General features: G+C 35.4%; 1 protein-coding gene across 17 annotated transcripts in view; it reads left to right on the top strand.

Annotated features, from left to right (window-relative positions):
• Positions 1 to 15,548, top strand: part of PICALM (phosphatidylinositol binding clathrin assembly protein) — a 98,376-nt gene that overhangs the window by 23,438 nt on the left and 59,390 nt on the right. For 16 of the 17 annotated variants that reach the window (XM_045815538.2, XM_087868206.1, XM_045815539.2 and 13 more), the window contains exons 2-4: positions 6,963 to 7,105; positions 10,763 to 10,838; positions 13,927 to 14,029. In XM_045815538.2, coding sequence (XP_045671494.1) covers positions 6,963 to 7,105; positions 10,763 to 10,838; positions 13,927 to 14,029 — 322 coding nt within the window. Of the gene's footprint in view, positions 1 to 4,001; positions 4,159 to 6,962; positions 7,106 to 10,762; positions 10,839 to 13,926; positions 14,030 to 15,548 lie in introns of those variants that run through there. The other variant, XM_045815546.2, reaches the window with a different exon arrangement.

Below are 15,548 nucleotides of genomic sequence, written 5' to 3'. Positions count from 1 at the left end.
TTTCTGTATACTGATAATTATCAGGCAAATAAAATCCCGTTTATAGTTGCATCAAAAAGAAGAAAATACCTAGGAATAAACTTAACAAAGGAGGTGAAATACCTGTATACTGAAATCCACAGGACTTAATACAAGAAATTGAAGAAGACACAAGTATAAAGGTGCTCATGGATTAGAAGAATTAATGCCGTTAAAATATCCGTACTATCCAAAGCAATCTACAGATTCAGTTGCATTTCTACCAAAATTCCAATGGGATTTTTTCAAAGAAATTGGACAAATAATTCTAAAATTTACAAAACAACCATACACACACAAAAGTAGCCAAAACAGTCTTGAGAAAGAATAAAACTGGAGGCATCACACACCCTCCCTGATTTTAAACTATTACAAAGCTATAGTAATTAAAACAGTATGGTATTGTCATAAAAGTAGGCATACAGATCAATGGAACAGAATAGAGAGCCCATGAATAAACCTGTGCATATGTGGTCAATTAATTTATGACAAAGGAACCAAAAATAAACACTTGGGAAGGGATGGTCTCTTCAACAAATGGTTCTGGGAAAACTGGGCAGCCACATGCAAAATAATGAAGCTCAACCACTCTCTTACACCATACACAAAAATGAGCTCAAAATGGGTTAAAGACTTGAATGTAAGACCTGAAACCATAAAACTCCTAGAAGAAAACATAGGTGGAAAACTCCTTGACAGGTTTTGGTGAGGATTTTTTGCATGTGTGCTGCTGAAGCGAGCTTAGTGATCTTTTTTTTTTTAATCTGACACAAAAAGCAGAAGCAACAAAAGCAAAACTAAGTGGGACTATGTCATACTAAAAAGCTTCTACACAGCAAATGAAACCACCAGAAAGATGAAAAGGCACCCTACCGAATGGGAGAAAATACTGCAGATCATACAGCTGATAAGGGGTTAATATTTAAAATATATAAATAATGCATACAGCTCAATAGCAAAAAACAAACAGTTCCATTAAAAATGGCTGAAGATCTGAATAGACTTTTTTTCCCCAAAGAAAACATATAGATAGCCAACAGGAATGTAAAAAGGTGCTCAGTATCATTAATCATCAGGACAGTGCAGATCAAAACCACAGTGAGAGATCACCTCACACAAGTGGCCATTATCAAAAAGACAGCTATCAAGTGGAGAAGAGGGAATCCTTGTGCACTGTTGGTGGGAAAGTAAATTTGTGTACCTAATGTGAAAAACAGTATGGAGGTTCATCAAGTTGAAAATAGAACTGTATGATCCAGCACTTCCACTTTTGGGTAATTTGAAATGATATATGCACCCTCATGTTCACTGCAGTATTATGTACAGTTGCCAAGATAAGGAAACATCCTAAGTGTCTATTGATGGATGAATGCATAAAGAAAGTGTGGTATGTTTGCACAATGGAATATTAGCCATAAAAAAGAATGAAATCTTGCCATTTGCAACAATATGGATGGACCTCCAAGGCATTATGCTAAGTGAATTAAGTCACAGAAAGACAAATACTGTGTTATCTCTTACATGAGTCTAAAAAATGCTGATAGATACAGGGGATAGATTGGTGGTTGCAAGAGGTGGGAAATGAGGGTGGGAGAATTGGGTGAAGGGGGTTATTGGTAAAAAAAAAAAACACACATGAAATTGATATAAAACAGATTTGGAATCATTTAAAATATGTTTATATATTAATATATGTGACATAGGTATATGTAATATATATAAGAATACTGAGGAAAGAATAGTACTTAATAGTATTTCTTAATACATGGTTCTAACAGCATTAGCTGTTCCTCAGTCTTATGATGTAGACACACATACACACCAAAAAAAGTATGTTTCAGAGTGATCCTTTTGAAGGAGATAGTATAGCATTTGGCTAAATGATTATGATACATTGTGGGGGTTTTGTTTTTTACTAATACTGTTTTTAGCTAAGTTTATTTATTAGAAAATCTACTTGGGTATCAGCATAGTTTTGGTATATATAGCACACTGTATGCCTGTGAACTTGACACCCTCAACATTCTGCTAATGGTGCATGCCTGACTTGCTGTGGAAGTGAACTCTAAGTGGCTTAAGTTTCTAAACTTGGTGAACTCTGCCTTGGGAGATGTATATAGGCTTGTGGCCTGCACTAAGAATATCGCTGTAAGATTAATAAAGCCATCTGGTAATTGGTTACTCCTAAATTTTTGATACTTTGCTGGACATTTTCCCCCGAAAAAATTCCATTTTGCATTTTTGTTTTAAATTGATGAGAGATTTAGGACTTGTTCTAAATTGGCTAATTGGGTATTCACCTGGTATATATGTTTCCAAGCACCCTTATCTTTTACAAAAATTTAATTCTATTCATAAATCTGTCACTACTCTAGTAGTGAGTTTCTGTGACCTGACCTTTCGGAAAGTCTTATTTGTGTTAATACAGGTAATGTCTACTTTTTCTACCTCAGACATTGTTATTGTTGGAGGGGCGTATTAGATAATATAAGTGAGAGTATTTTGTTTGTGTAGTAGAGATTGGTTCCTTCCACTGTCTCTGGAAAAATGCTCTTAACGTTTCTGTGGTAGGCATATTTTCTTCCTGCCTTTAAGTACTAGAATCCTCATAAATTCTCATCTACACCTAAAGCAAAGAACCTATATCCCTGTAGTAATTTTTTTTTAGTGTGGTGTTTAGGAATTGCTAATAATGTAATATCAAGAAGGTATTTAAGTTTTTATATTCTTAAGGTAAATAACTTAAAGAAAATATAAGATGTGTTTCTATTTAGAACACTTTTGATTGGTAAGGGAAATTTAATATCTAGTTTGTGGTTTTTAAGAACTGAAGTTTTCTGAATCAAGAATGGGAAAAGCAGTAGCTATCAAGATTCCCGTGATATGTGTGATTCTTGTTTGGAATGATTTGTTTTTGGTTAGTCAGAGGTGGGATAACACTTTTCCTTCCTCAGTTGTTGGAGCTCAGACTTGGAAGCATTTTCAAACTATTATTGTAGTAGAGACATTGTGCAGAGGAGAAATTACTGCCTAGAGAACTGCTTGAGTTAAAATAATTTAGGGGAAGTATATTCTGCAGAGTTGGTTTAATGATTCATTGTTTCTTCTCCCAGGAATATTTGTGTAATTTTGGTTTTGTATTTGGTCTAGTGTGGCTTCGTAATCTCAGCATGAATTTTTATTTCTTCTTCCTGTTTAATGTAAAGTGTTGTAATTTAGTTTTCGGAGTTACCTTCAGTTTTTATGTAGTCATTTCTAAAGTATACTATAGTTTTCATAAGCATTGTAATAAAAACCTTTATTTTGATTCTCTCCAACCTGAAATTTGAAAATTTTCACATGTATTGGGCTCAGGTTTGTTTTTTATTCTTTCAGCAATAACATTGTGCAAGTAGAGGCTGTTGGTTTTTAGTCAATGTAAAAAATACCATTTTGGATGCTTATTTAAAAAGTCATGCTAGGACTGTCCATATGCTTATTTAAATGAATGTATTCAAAAAGTATGAGTGACCACTGTAGACAAGGCTTACTGTTCTGGGCTAGAGAACAAAACAGAGCCTTGTGCACATGGAACTTATATTTTAATTGAGAGAGAAAAACATTCCACAGATTAAGATGAGTTAGGTGGTAAATGCTCTGTAGACAAAAAAGGATGGATAGTGAGGGTTTGGAGGTAGAGAAGTGCTCTGAGGGTTTGTTACGTTGTATAATTATTCAGAAGAGTTCATCTAATAAGGTGACATTTGAGCAAAGATCTATAAGAATAAAGTGTGGGAGCAAAGTGTAGATATCTGGGAGAGGAGCATTCTAGGCAGAAGGAACAGCAAGTGCTGAGTGCCTGAGGTAAGAGTTCTTGGCCTGTGGGAGGCATTGCAAAGGAGACATCAGCTTAAGCAAAGTGATGCAGAGGAGAGCTGACCACAAAGGATTTATATAGCATTGGTAGAAAAATATATGTTCTAATATTATATATAAAATCGTATAGTTGTTGAAACTACTATCTATACCTTTTGCTTCATTTAAGATCAGGCTCTTTCTGACTAATCTAGCAGTTGATTACTTCTGTGATGAAGAGGATGGAAATTGCTAACAAAAATGTCTGAAGTCTCCTTTTTGATGGTCCCTCAAACTAGTTAGAAGGTAATGATTTGGAAGTAAATAATTACAGTGTAGAAGAATTCTATTATGTAGAATTATGTGCGAGCTTTAGTGACTGGAAGGTACTTTAGTATGTGAAGGGAAGACTTGATTCATTTTGAAGAGTGAGCAAAAATGTGAAGGTGAAGGTGTGAAACAGAAGGGACATCACAGAAAACTGGAAAGTGGTTTTGTATTGGAAGCTAAGATTGATGAAGGGAGAATATTGACAAGGATGAAATGTATGCCATCCTGTAAGTAGTAGGGACATCATTGAGGTTAAGCAGTGAAAGTGTTGTGTTGTAGATCATTCTGTGGTCAGTTTAGAGAATGTTTAAGGGTGTGAGGTGGGTGAGACCCCAAATCAGTTATCATCAGATAGGAAGCAGTCAGTCCCAGCATTTCTTAGTGGGGACAATTTTGGGTGGAGCAGGTTTTTTTTTTTTTTAATTCATTTATTTATTTAAAGTAGGCTCTCCCCTCAACTTGAGGCTTAAACTCAACGACCCTTGGAACAGTTTTAAATTGTGAAGTGCTGATTGTGCATTGCAGGACAATTAATCTTCCTCATCCTTGGTATTAAATGCCAGTAAAAGCTCTGTGTGTTAATCTCCCTCCGCAATATCTGAATACTTCCAGGAGAGGTGGCACCCCCTAGTTAGGAAATAAATAGTATTTGGGGGCACCTGGGTGGCTCAGTTGGTTAAGTGGCTTCGTTGAGCTCAGGTCATGATCTTAGGGTCTTGGGATTGAGCCCCATGTCCTGCTCTCTGCTCAGCGGGGAGCCTGCTTCTCCCACTCTTTCTCTGCCTGCTGCTCTACCTGCTTGTGCTCTCTCTCTCTCTCTCTCTCTCAAATCTTTTAAAAGAATTTTAAAAGAAATAGAATTTAAAGTCTGGCTTGGCAATGATAGTGGGATGGAGAGGGACAGGTAGAATTGCTAGAGATTTAGGAGACTTGGTTGCCAGTGGGCTTCGGGGAGTATAATGAATACAGAGAGGTAGGAGCATCTTTGGGGTAATACTGTAACAAGAAATTTTATGACAGGTTCAGTTTGAAAACTAAAAAAAAAAAAAGATTCTGAGGAGTATAAAATGACTTGATGCCATCAAGGGGAAGTAACTAAGAATTTAATAGCTTATCAAGACACTTTCTGGAAGGATATAGAAAATGTACATATATCAAGATAAATAGAGAAAAAATAAACTAAGAATATAACTTCTCATAATTGAGTTCAGAACTTGACTAGTGTGTTTGAAGTTTTAAAGGATTCAAAAGGAGCAAGACAAATATGCCTTGCCCTCAGATTGCTTTTTGAGAGGCAAAAAGAAAGCTTAGCTTTGGGAATAAGGTGTATATAATACATTTAGTGCTGTAGGATAGCTATGAAGTACTATTTAAGAAGAATCAGAGAAGGCAGAGATAAAGTTCTGTTTTTTGTTATCAGATACTGAACCATACACACCAATTTGAAAGTACTATTTAATTTTTGTTACGAGTATGAATTGTGAAAGCTCTGTATCAGTCTTCTGTTCCATGGGTACTATGTTTGACTGTTTTGTGCTTTGTTCTTTAAGCATTGTTGGCTAGGGTAACTGCTTATCTAAAATTCATTTGCTTATCAAATGTTACTTTGTATAATAATTGGGCCTTTTAGAACAAACGTTTTTGAAAGATTGTAAGCAGATAAATGGTCATAGTTCTGTGTTTCTTGCGATCAAGGCCAAGTTAGGTCACTTGAATTTTTATTTAATCATTATGCATTGAAGATTAAAAGTAGACAAACTGCTTATGAGTCATGAATAACTTTAATTTCTTTCCCTTTATGGTAGTTATATAGCTGAGATATTTATGCATTTTTTTATACATACTTTAAAAGTAAAACAACTCATTTCTTGGTCTTCCTCTCTGTTCTCTAAATTGGATTGTATTTTGTATTTTCGTCATTGAATTTGACAGTAATGTCTCAAGTAGATTGGAGGTAAAACTCTGAGGTCTATTAAGAGCTGCCTTCTCCCCCCACCCCCATTTCTGGTGCTGAAACAATTGTATATTAGACCATTTTATAGGAATGAATTCCCACTTAAAATATAAATTTGGAACTTAACTTGTTTTAACTGTTTTCAGAGTAATAGCAAATGGAATTCCTGGTTCATTTCTTACTTGGAAATTTATGCAACAAGAAACTTCAGTTTGTTTCCAGTTTTGTTAGTGTTAGCTAGTTAATACCAGCTGATAACTAACTCAGTAAAACTGAAGAGAGAGAAGAATGAAATTTTTATATAGACAAACTGAGATCCTACCCACTCTCAGACCACATATCTGCTCTGTCTTCTTAATCGTGCAAATACAGCATTCTAGGGAGAATTTAATAAAGGTAGTTTGATCTTCAGCTTGTTCATGCTTCCATAGGTATGATTTTTTTTAAGTTTTTTTTTTTTTTGAATGGTAGGGATGAATAATCCTACCATCGTAGTTCCTGAAGGTTTATGAGTAATAAGAGAATTGAAGGTTCTTCAGGGCTTTGAAATAGTTCCTTTTGAGATAAATAAAATACTTTAGGATGAATAACTCTTGTAGCAAGTTTGATTTACTTTCTGTTATTGATCATTTATGTGATCCTAATCAATATCCTATTAACTTCTCAGGTGGATTATAGTGGTCTCAGTTGTTCTCCTAAGAGATTTTTAATAACTTCTTCAAACTATTATTGCTCCACTGTTAGATTTTTCACTTGTCAGTATGCACATCTGAAATTAATAATAAATTAAAGCCAGAGAGTAAATATTTTTTTCTTCTAATTGCAGACCTAATTCAGTGCACAAATGAGATGAATGTGAACATCCCACAGTTGGCAGACAGTTTATTTGAAAGAACTACTAACAGTAGTTGGGTGGTGGTCTTCAAATCTCTCATTACAACTCATCATTTGATGGTGTATGGAAATGAGGTAAGCCAAATTTTTAATTAACAGGTATACCGCTGTAATGGTTGGTGATTCAGCTTGACTCTCCCACCGAGATTTCAGGAATGTCTTCAGCATCCAAATAATACAGGTTAAAAGGGCAAGGTGACTAGGCAGAAATAAAATTGTAGATTCTACAATTCAAGGAGATGGTCTGTAAGTCGGGAAGCAGAAAATGGGTCAAAGCACAGAGGACTTACAATTTTGGGATCAAGAAGCAGGGATTAATGCCTAGAGGTAGGTTTTGTAAGCAGCACTGGTCTGGTTAGGCCTTGTGTATAGACCGTGTGTTTGTCTTTTGCTTTATTATGGTTCAGATTTCTGTCTGGTTGTCTCTGGAACCACTTTGCCTAGTTGAAAGCTGTTATATTGAGGACTAAGATGGCATTTGCTGAGAGGGACTGATTGTGCCTTCTTAAGCAGAGGTGTGTCTGAAGTCTTCTTTGAAGTCTTCATGGCCCAAAAGGTTAACGAAAAGATGCATAAGCTTTTGCGTTTTAATGTTTGGAGAGAATCGTCTTGTTTTCCAGGACAGCTTAGCAGCTGATTTTTAGTTCTTACCTTAAATGGTTTTCTCAGCCCACTATACTTGCAAAGTTGAGTTAAAAGGAACATTTAAAATTGTGTTAAAAAAATATTTGAATGCAACTAGATAAATCTACATTTAGTATGCGCCTTAGAAAAATGCAGCCCACTGGTTGCTGAGAGATGGCTTCTGGAGAAATGGGGAGGGACTTAGTTATTGGTATTAGACTTCTGAGCATAATGACTTTCTGATATCCATCACTTGACTCATTTTGGGCTTTTCAGTGATAAAGCTCTGCTGTCATCTTTGGCAGATACCAATAGAGCATCACTGAAGTTCAGAATTAAAGCAAGAATTTACCTAGAACACTTTCATTGTAGACTTTATGTACATTTTGGTATTCCCTTCTGGTCCTTGTCCAGGAGTGATTTTTTTTTTTTTATAGCTACAATCATAAGTTAGATAAAATATTATATTTAGCTTTTTTATTTTCTAAGTTTTTTATATTTATCATTTTTAATGACAACCTAATGGGTCATATATTCCATAATTTTCTTAACTTTCCTTTTCCTAGAAATTTAGCTTTCTGATTATTCATTGTTTCAGCAGCACCACATTGGATTTTACTGGTAGTATTTAAATTTTAAAAGTTATTTCCAGAAGTGTTACCTGAATTGTGATTGCTTAGTCAACAGACTTGATCATTTTTAGGATGTATGTTACTCGGTTGCTTTCTAATTTGTTACAACCATTGTGCAGAGTCAATAGGAATACTTGGATATACTAGCTTTAATATAACTTGAAGCATTTTGATCTTAACTATGGTAATAGTTTCTGCTTTTATCGGGACTGTGTTTATTTAAGATAATGATCATCTAAAGAATTTCAGGCTTATGGTATTTTTCACCTTTTTAAAAAATATATATATAGTTTAATCTTTAAAAAGAAAAAGCCACAAATATAACCAATTAGAATGCCAGATAAAGAGGAAAACTATCAGTGGTGGTTTTTAGAGACTATGAATAAGGTGATAATACTAGAAGCAAAACCTTGACAAAGGCAAAGAAACAAAGTTGACTGTCATTCTTTACATTTGACTGACAGGAGGAGAAAGATGATAGTATTTCTGTGTGGTTTTTAGATAAACCCATGTTTAATTTCCTTTAAGAAGCTAAGACAAATGGTGATGTTCTTCTCATTGGCAGGTTTATTAGTCTGTGAGAGAGTATGTATACGATTTTACTGTGCTGTGATGAGAATATCATAGGGCAGGGAGGAAAGTGATCCCTTGTCCTGCCCCTGCCAGGGGACATTTGTTGAAAATGATGGATGCTCTTGGCACCCTTAGGTAGAGGCCAGGGATGCTTCTAAACCTATAATAATGCACAGGACAGGCTTCCCACAATAAAGAATTACCAGAGCATATGAAAATCATGGAGTCTAATATTGTTTTAGGATATTTTTTTTTTAAGGTTTTATTTACTTGAGAGGGAGAGGGAGCACAGATAGGGGGAGGGGCAGAGGGAGAAGCAGACTCCCTGCTGAGCAGGGAGCCTGATGCAGGACTCCATCCCAGGCTCCTGGGATCCTGACCTGAGCCAAAGGCAGACGCTTAACCGAGCCACCCAGACTCCTCTTCGCTTAGGATATTTTAACACCTTTTTGAAACCAGTCACTTTAGGATAAGTGATGAAATGTGAGTCTTCAGTTTACAAATTGTTTTTCAAAATCCTGGCTTGTTATTTTGGGGTGAATGCAGATGAACAAGATTGAGTTAGGGGAGTGATGGTGTACATCCTAATTGAGAGTAACCCTCTGCACACATTAAGGAAAAAAAAAAAAGGAGGGGCGCCTGGGTGGCTCAGTCATTAAGCATCTGCCTTCGGCTCAGGTCATGGTCCCAGGGTCCTGGGATCAAGCCCCGCATCGGGCTCCCTGCTCAGTGGGAAGCCTGCTTCTCCCTCTCCCACTCCCCCTGCTTGTGTTCCCTCTCTTGCTCTGTCTCTCTCTGTCAAATAAATAAAATCTTAAAAAAAAAAAAAAAAAGGAACTCCTAAGGAGAAGTGAAATTGAAAGGAATTAACTCTCTATTTTGGAGGGTGTATGTAAAGGGAAGTTAAGGTAGTGTTCTGTGGTAAGCAATTTGGAGAGAATTTTGACAGTATTTTGAGATGACCTTTACATATGTGCTGATCCAACAATTCTACCCTAAGTTTCTATCATGATAGACTCCTGTATGTTTACACAGGGAGACCAAGTACCAAGGTGCCTATGAAACATTGTTAATAATAGTTAATTGGAAAGAACTTAAACATCTATGGAGAAATTGATACATAATGATATAGTATGTCATTGAAATACTAGAGTATCATTTTAAATGAATGAATTAGATCTACATATATTAAATGGATAATTCTTGAGAAGTTGTTAAAAAGCACATTGGAAAAGAATAAGTACAGTATGATTTTTCTGTAAATTTAAAATAGAAAACAAAATGTGTACAGTTTATAGGTTAAATATATAGAAAAATTGTAAAAATATGTGTGGGAATGATAGATACCTACTTCAGAAAAGTGATTGACTTTGAAGAGGGAAGAAATGAGATGGAAGGGGTATTTCTGTAGACTCTAATTTTTTGTTTCTGTAAGATCTGAAGTAAGTATGGCAGTGTGTTTAATCTGGACAGTGGGTAAGGGGATGTCTATAATATTATTCTTTTTTATGATTACAAGTATTTCATTTTTTAAAATGTCATAAAAATTTGGGTCACCAGGTAGCTGTTTAAAGGAAAGATGCTACTTTAGTGTGATTAGGTGTAGTCCTGATACACTTTTATAAAGCCAAAATTGCTAGTTCCAGGGTGACAGTGCCTGTTTCCTTTTATTTTGATGCTTATACCAAAGCTATGGGCATTAGGCTTTAATAAATTCGTTTGTACTAATGAAATATATGGATTATGTTTTTAGGTTTGGTAAGTAGTTAGTAGGACCGAGGATGAGAAATTTAAGCTAGATAAGCTTAATGGAATGTGTTAAAACACACACCCCCCATTCTCAAATTAGAGTTTGTTAGATGGCATTACCTTAATTTGACATAATTTTTTGTTTGTTTTCCAGCGTTTTATTCAGTATTTGGCTTCAAGAAACACGTTGTTTAACTTAAGCAATTTTTTGGATAAAAGTGGATTGCAAGGTAAAGACAACTTATTCATTATGGAAAATCAACCCTGTATGATGATTACTGCAGAGTTGAACTCTGTCTTCTAGCTGTGGAGGAATCTCATATTTTAGTGAAAGGTGTAGGGAAGAAAAAACTGTCTTTTAATGTGCAGATTACGATTGACTTCTGTACTTTGCACCTAGAACTCTGAGAAATAGAATAGGATAGTGGTTTCAAAGCATTGATTCTGGAATTGAACTGCCTGGGTTTTAGTCCCATCTCTCCCACTTACCAGCTGCATGAACTTGAGCAAGTTACTTCACCTCTCTGCGTCTATAAAGTCAGGAATAATGATAGCACCTACCCTGTAGGGTTGTTACGAGGCTTAACCTAGTTAATAAATGTGAAGTGCTTACAACAGTGCCTGGCACACAGGAAACACTATGTAAATAAGAGCTTTCGTTGTTACTGTTATTATTATTTTATGCTTTATTCTAAGAAATGTAGCTGGGAATATCATACATTTTAGTAGCAAAGGTAAGTATGGTGTGTTATTCAGATGAATTGCTCACTGATGCTCCCACCTGTTATTTCATTTACTTTTAATTCAGTAACTTGAGATTGCTATACTCTGGTGTTGTAGTGCTCCATGCACATTCTGTCTTACTGGGATCTGTTGTACTTAGTTCCAGAACTAGGCAGTTAACATTGTACAGGGCTAGCTCTAGGAGTAACATCATAAGGGACATACCAAATGACTTGGGAATATTCAACAGTAGGGCTCAGTCTGGGAAATGTCTTTGGAGAAGGGGAGATTTTGTGCTGGGCTTTGAAAGATGGACGAGGACATGGGTTGGCTTAAACAAAGGTACGTAGATGTACACAGATGTGAAAGAGTATGGAATATTTAAGATTTATAGAGCAAATGAGTATGAATGAGTATGAACAGAATTTGCAGGTGATGTATTGCAGAACATGCAGTGGCAGATAGCCTTCAAGAAGCTGTTTGCGGCCAGAATCAGACATGAAAGATTTTTATAGAGTTGTGATTTTATAATGCAGTGAGAAACCATCAGTGTTTTTTGATTTGAGGAAGAAAGGGAGAGAGAGTGTGTGTTACAAAGAAAGTGCCATAGCTCAGTACAGGTTGGATTAGAGTGATAAAGTCTTAAAGACACTGAGACTGTTCTGGTCATTGTTCTGGTCATCTGGTAGAAAGGTAATGAGGACCTGAATTACGTCTCTTGTGGAGGTAACATCAATGGAATTTAGTGACTAGCAGTGTTTGGGTCAGGGGCTGCCCGGTTCAGTACTTGTTCACTTTTGGCAGATGGAAGTATTAATTAGAATGAATCAAATACCCTATCTTCCAGAGATTTTGGAAGGCTGGTAATCTATCCATAGGGCTGTTACAAGAGTGATTTTACTTTAATAAGAGGAATAGTAGTCTAAGTAGTTAAAAATAAATTAAGCAGTAGAATACTTTTTTCAAATAAAACCTTAAATAGAAACCAGAAATATGTAACAGATAAAACGGGAGCTGGTCTGTTTTCTGGGATGTGGAAGAAACTCTACTTGCTCATATTTTTATTTCTGCTTCCCTTCATTCACTTCATTTGAAGTTAAGAGTCTGTGGAAAACAATTTGCAAACTACTACTCAAAAGCAGAGTATATGCATTTGTCCAGATGGGTTTTTTTGGTATCTAATATTATTAGCAACGGGGATTTTCTACTTTCTTAAGATGGAAATTAAGCAATTCTAGTAATAAGGTTTTAGGACTTTTATTCCTTTTATGTGGAGAACATTTTTAAGCCTTTTATTTGAAGCTCCTATTCTGTAGAGAAAACTCAGAAAGTAATTAAAAGCATGTTATACAGTGGTTTTGACAAGTAATTTTGATTGCACATGTATTTTGTTGGGTGGAGTCTGGTATATTTTATTTTATTTATATTTATTTATATATATTATATATACACTGGATGTTATAATGGGTGTATATAAATATAAATAGGACTCTAGTTAGACACTATGTACATGAAATAGCTAGGAACTGAACATAGAATAAGAATAATGTGGGAACACAGGAGGATGGAGTAGAGTTGGTTAGAGGGAACAATATAAACTATAAGAGCTGGGGAATGTGAGTATGTAACACCTTGTAAATACAGTAGTAGTTATGAGAATACATGAGGGCAGTCATTTTTTTTTTTTTTAATTTTGTTCATTGGTTTTTCTCCAGCAGCATTTTAGTGGGCACTCAAGAAGTGTTTGCTGAATAAATGAATTGGTGATGATGTTAAATCCAGTCACTTTACATTTTTGTCATTGTTTTGGTATTGTTTTCTAAAGTTGCAGAGATCATCAAATAAAGTGAAATTTTTTAGATGAAGATGAACTAAAATAAGATGAACCTGCTTTTTAATTAGTAGCAAAAATTTATAGACTTCCTTGAGCAAGGCAGTAATTAAAACATAAGTTGCTTTTTAAATAACATTGAATAGATCTTATGTTGCTGAAGTTTTCAAATCTCATGATTGTGATATAAGAAAATCTTAGAGAAAGTTTTATCGAAAATACCTGTATAGTTGTTTCTTGTTATGCCTTAAACTCATGTGTTGCCATTTCTTTCATTGTACTATGCAGTAATTTTATGCACTGTTTATAAGGTTGGCACATGTAAGTTTGTTTGCTACAAATAATATACAATTGAAGGTTTCATAAGTATGAAAATTATAAAATTGCTTGATGATTTGAGGAGAGGGGCTGATGGTTCCACAGGATGTTAAATTTGAGTTATGAGGTTATTAAATAGTGTTTAAGAGAACGTGGTTTTCCAGTTGTGGTAAGAATGTTGATTAGAAGTAAAATAGAAATATTATTTTAGTGAAATTCTAAGGCCTGGGAGGTTTTTCAAAGCCACATATGACCTACCTGACTTAAAACATGTGAGGTCTTAGAGATTTTAATGTGATATTATTCATTATTAGTCACTTAATATACATCATTAGATTGAGTTGGAATATCAAGATAGTATGGCCATTGGATGAAATGAGTTGGTTTTTTAAGCAAATTGGGATTTTAATAATTTGTGAAAACATTTTCTGTTTCTTTTCTTACAGGATATGACATGTCTACATTTATTAGGCGGTATAGTAGATATCTTAATGAAAAAGCAGTTTCATACAGACAAGTTGCATTTGATTTCACGAAAGTGAAAAGAGGGTGAGTTCAGCTTTCCCTTTTTTTTTTTTTTAGATCTGATGAATTTGACTATTTTAAAATGTAAACCATAGAAATTATTAGATTATGAATTGTGAAATATCAGTCCAGTTTTAAAAGGTGAATTTAATTTTTCTTTGAAGTACATCATATGCTTTTTGTGCTAGGATTTCGTAAAGTTCTTTTTAATTTTATAACAGCTTTATTGAGATACAATTCACACAACCTAAAATTCACTCTTTTAAAGTATGTAATTAAGTGGGTTTTAGTGTATTTACGAAGTTATGCCAAATCACTGTCTAATCCTAGAACAGTTCATCATTCCTGTAAGAAACCTCATACCCGTTAGCAATCACTTCTCATTTCCTTCTTCCTCCACACCCTGGCAGCTACAAATCTACTTTCTGTCTGTATGGATTATTTGCCTATTCTGGATATTTTATGTAAATGAAATATACATTATGTGGCCTTTTGAGTCTGGCTTTTCTCACCTAGCAAAATGTATTCAAGTTGTAGCATCCTTGTTGTAGTGTGGATTGCTACCTGATACAGCCTAGTATACAGATTTTTCTTAGGATATATGAGAATATCTCAGGAAAAAGCCATGAAAGACATGCTTAAGGGGGCATTGGTGACCCTAGTAGCTCTAAAGGACTGCCCTAAGGGGAATCTGGCTTCTGCAGAAATATTTTGGTGAATGCCTTTCTGAATTTCCTTGCTGCTCAAATATCTAAGCAATTAATGTTTTCTTTAAACTGTTCTCTTGAAATGTTACTAAACTGCAATGGAAAATTTAATACAAATGTAGAAATAACCCCTTAGTTATTTAAGCATTATTTTTTTGAAGATTTTATTTATTTATTTGAGGGAGAGAGCGCGTGTGCTCGTGAGTGCAGGAACGGGGAGGGGGGCAGAGGGAGAGGGAGATAATCTCCAGCAGACTTCACTGAATGCAGATCCTGAAGTGGGGCTTGATCCCACAACCATGAGACCATGACCTGAGCCCAGACCAAGGGTCAGATGCCAACCGACTGAGCCACCCAGGCGCCCTAGCATTTTTATTTTTTAAACTTTTATTTTTCTAAGATCTTATTTAGATATTTTATTAAAGAGAGAGTGCCCGCACACGTAGTGGGGTGGGGGAGGGCAGGTGGGCAGGTATTGGGGGAGAAACAGAGGGAAAGAATACCAAGCAGACTTTGGGTTGAGCATGGAGCCTGACTCAGAGCCTGATCCCACGAGCCAGAGATCATGACCTGAGCTGAAACCAAGAGTCAGACACTTAACAACTGGGCCACTCGGGCATCTCTAAGCATTTTTGAAACAGCCTAAATGTTCTGTATCATTATTCCAAATGAATCAGGAGGTGATTAGTTTGGAATTTACCAAAACTAAGTTCCACAAATTTTGTTTCCTGTATTTAAGTACTTTGTTGTCTGTGAGATGATAGTAGAGGAGTTCATCTTACAAATCTGTGTCTTAATTCCAGTATTCTGTCCCATGAACCATTTTCCATTTGGAC

This window comes from Ursus americanus, chromosome 16 (genome assembly GCF_024610735.1).
Source record: "Ursus americanus isolate L20-20 chromosome 16, mUrsAme1.1.p, whole genome shotgun sequence".
NCBI classification, from domain to species: domain Eukaryota; kingdom Metazoa; phylum Chordata; class Mammalia; order Carnivora; family Ursidae; genus Ursus; species Ursus americanus.
Note: the sequence above shows the minus strand (reverse complement) of the source record. Positions and strands in the feature narration are given on the sequence as shown.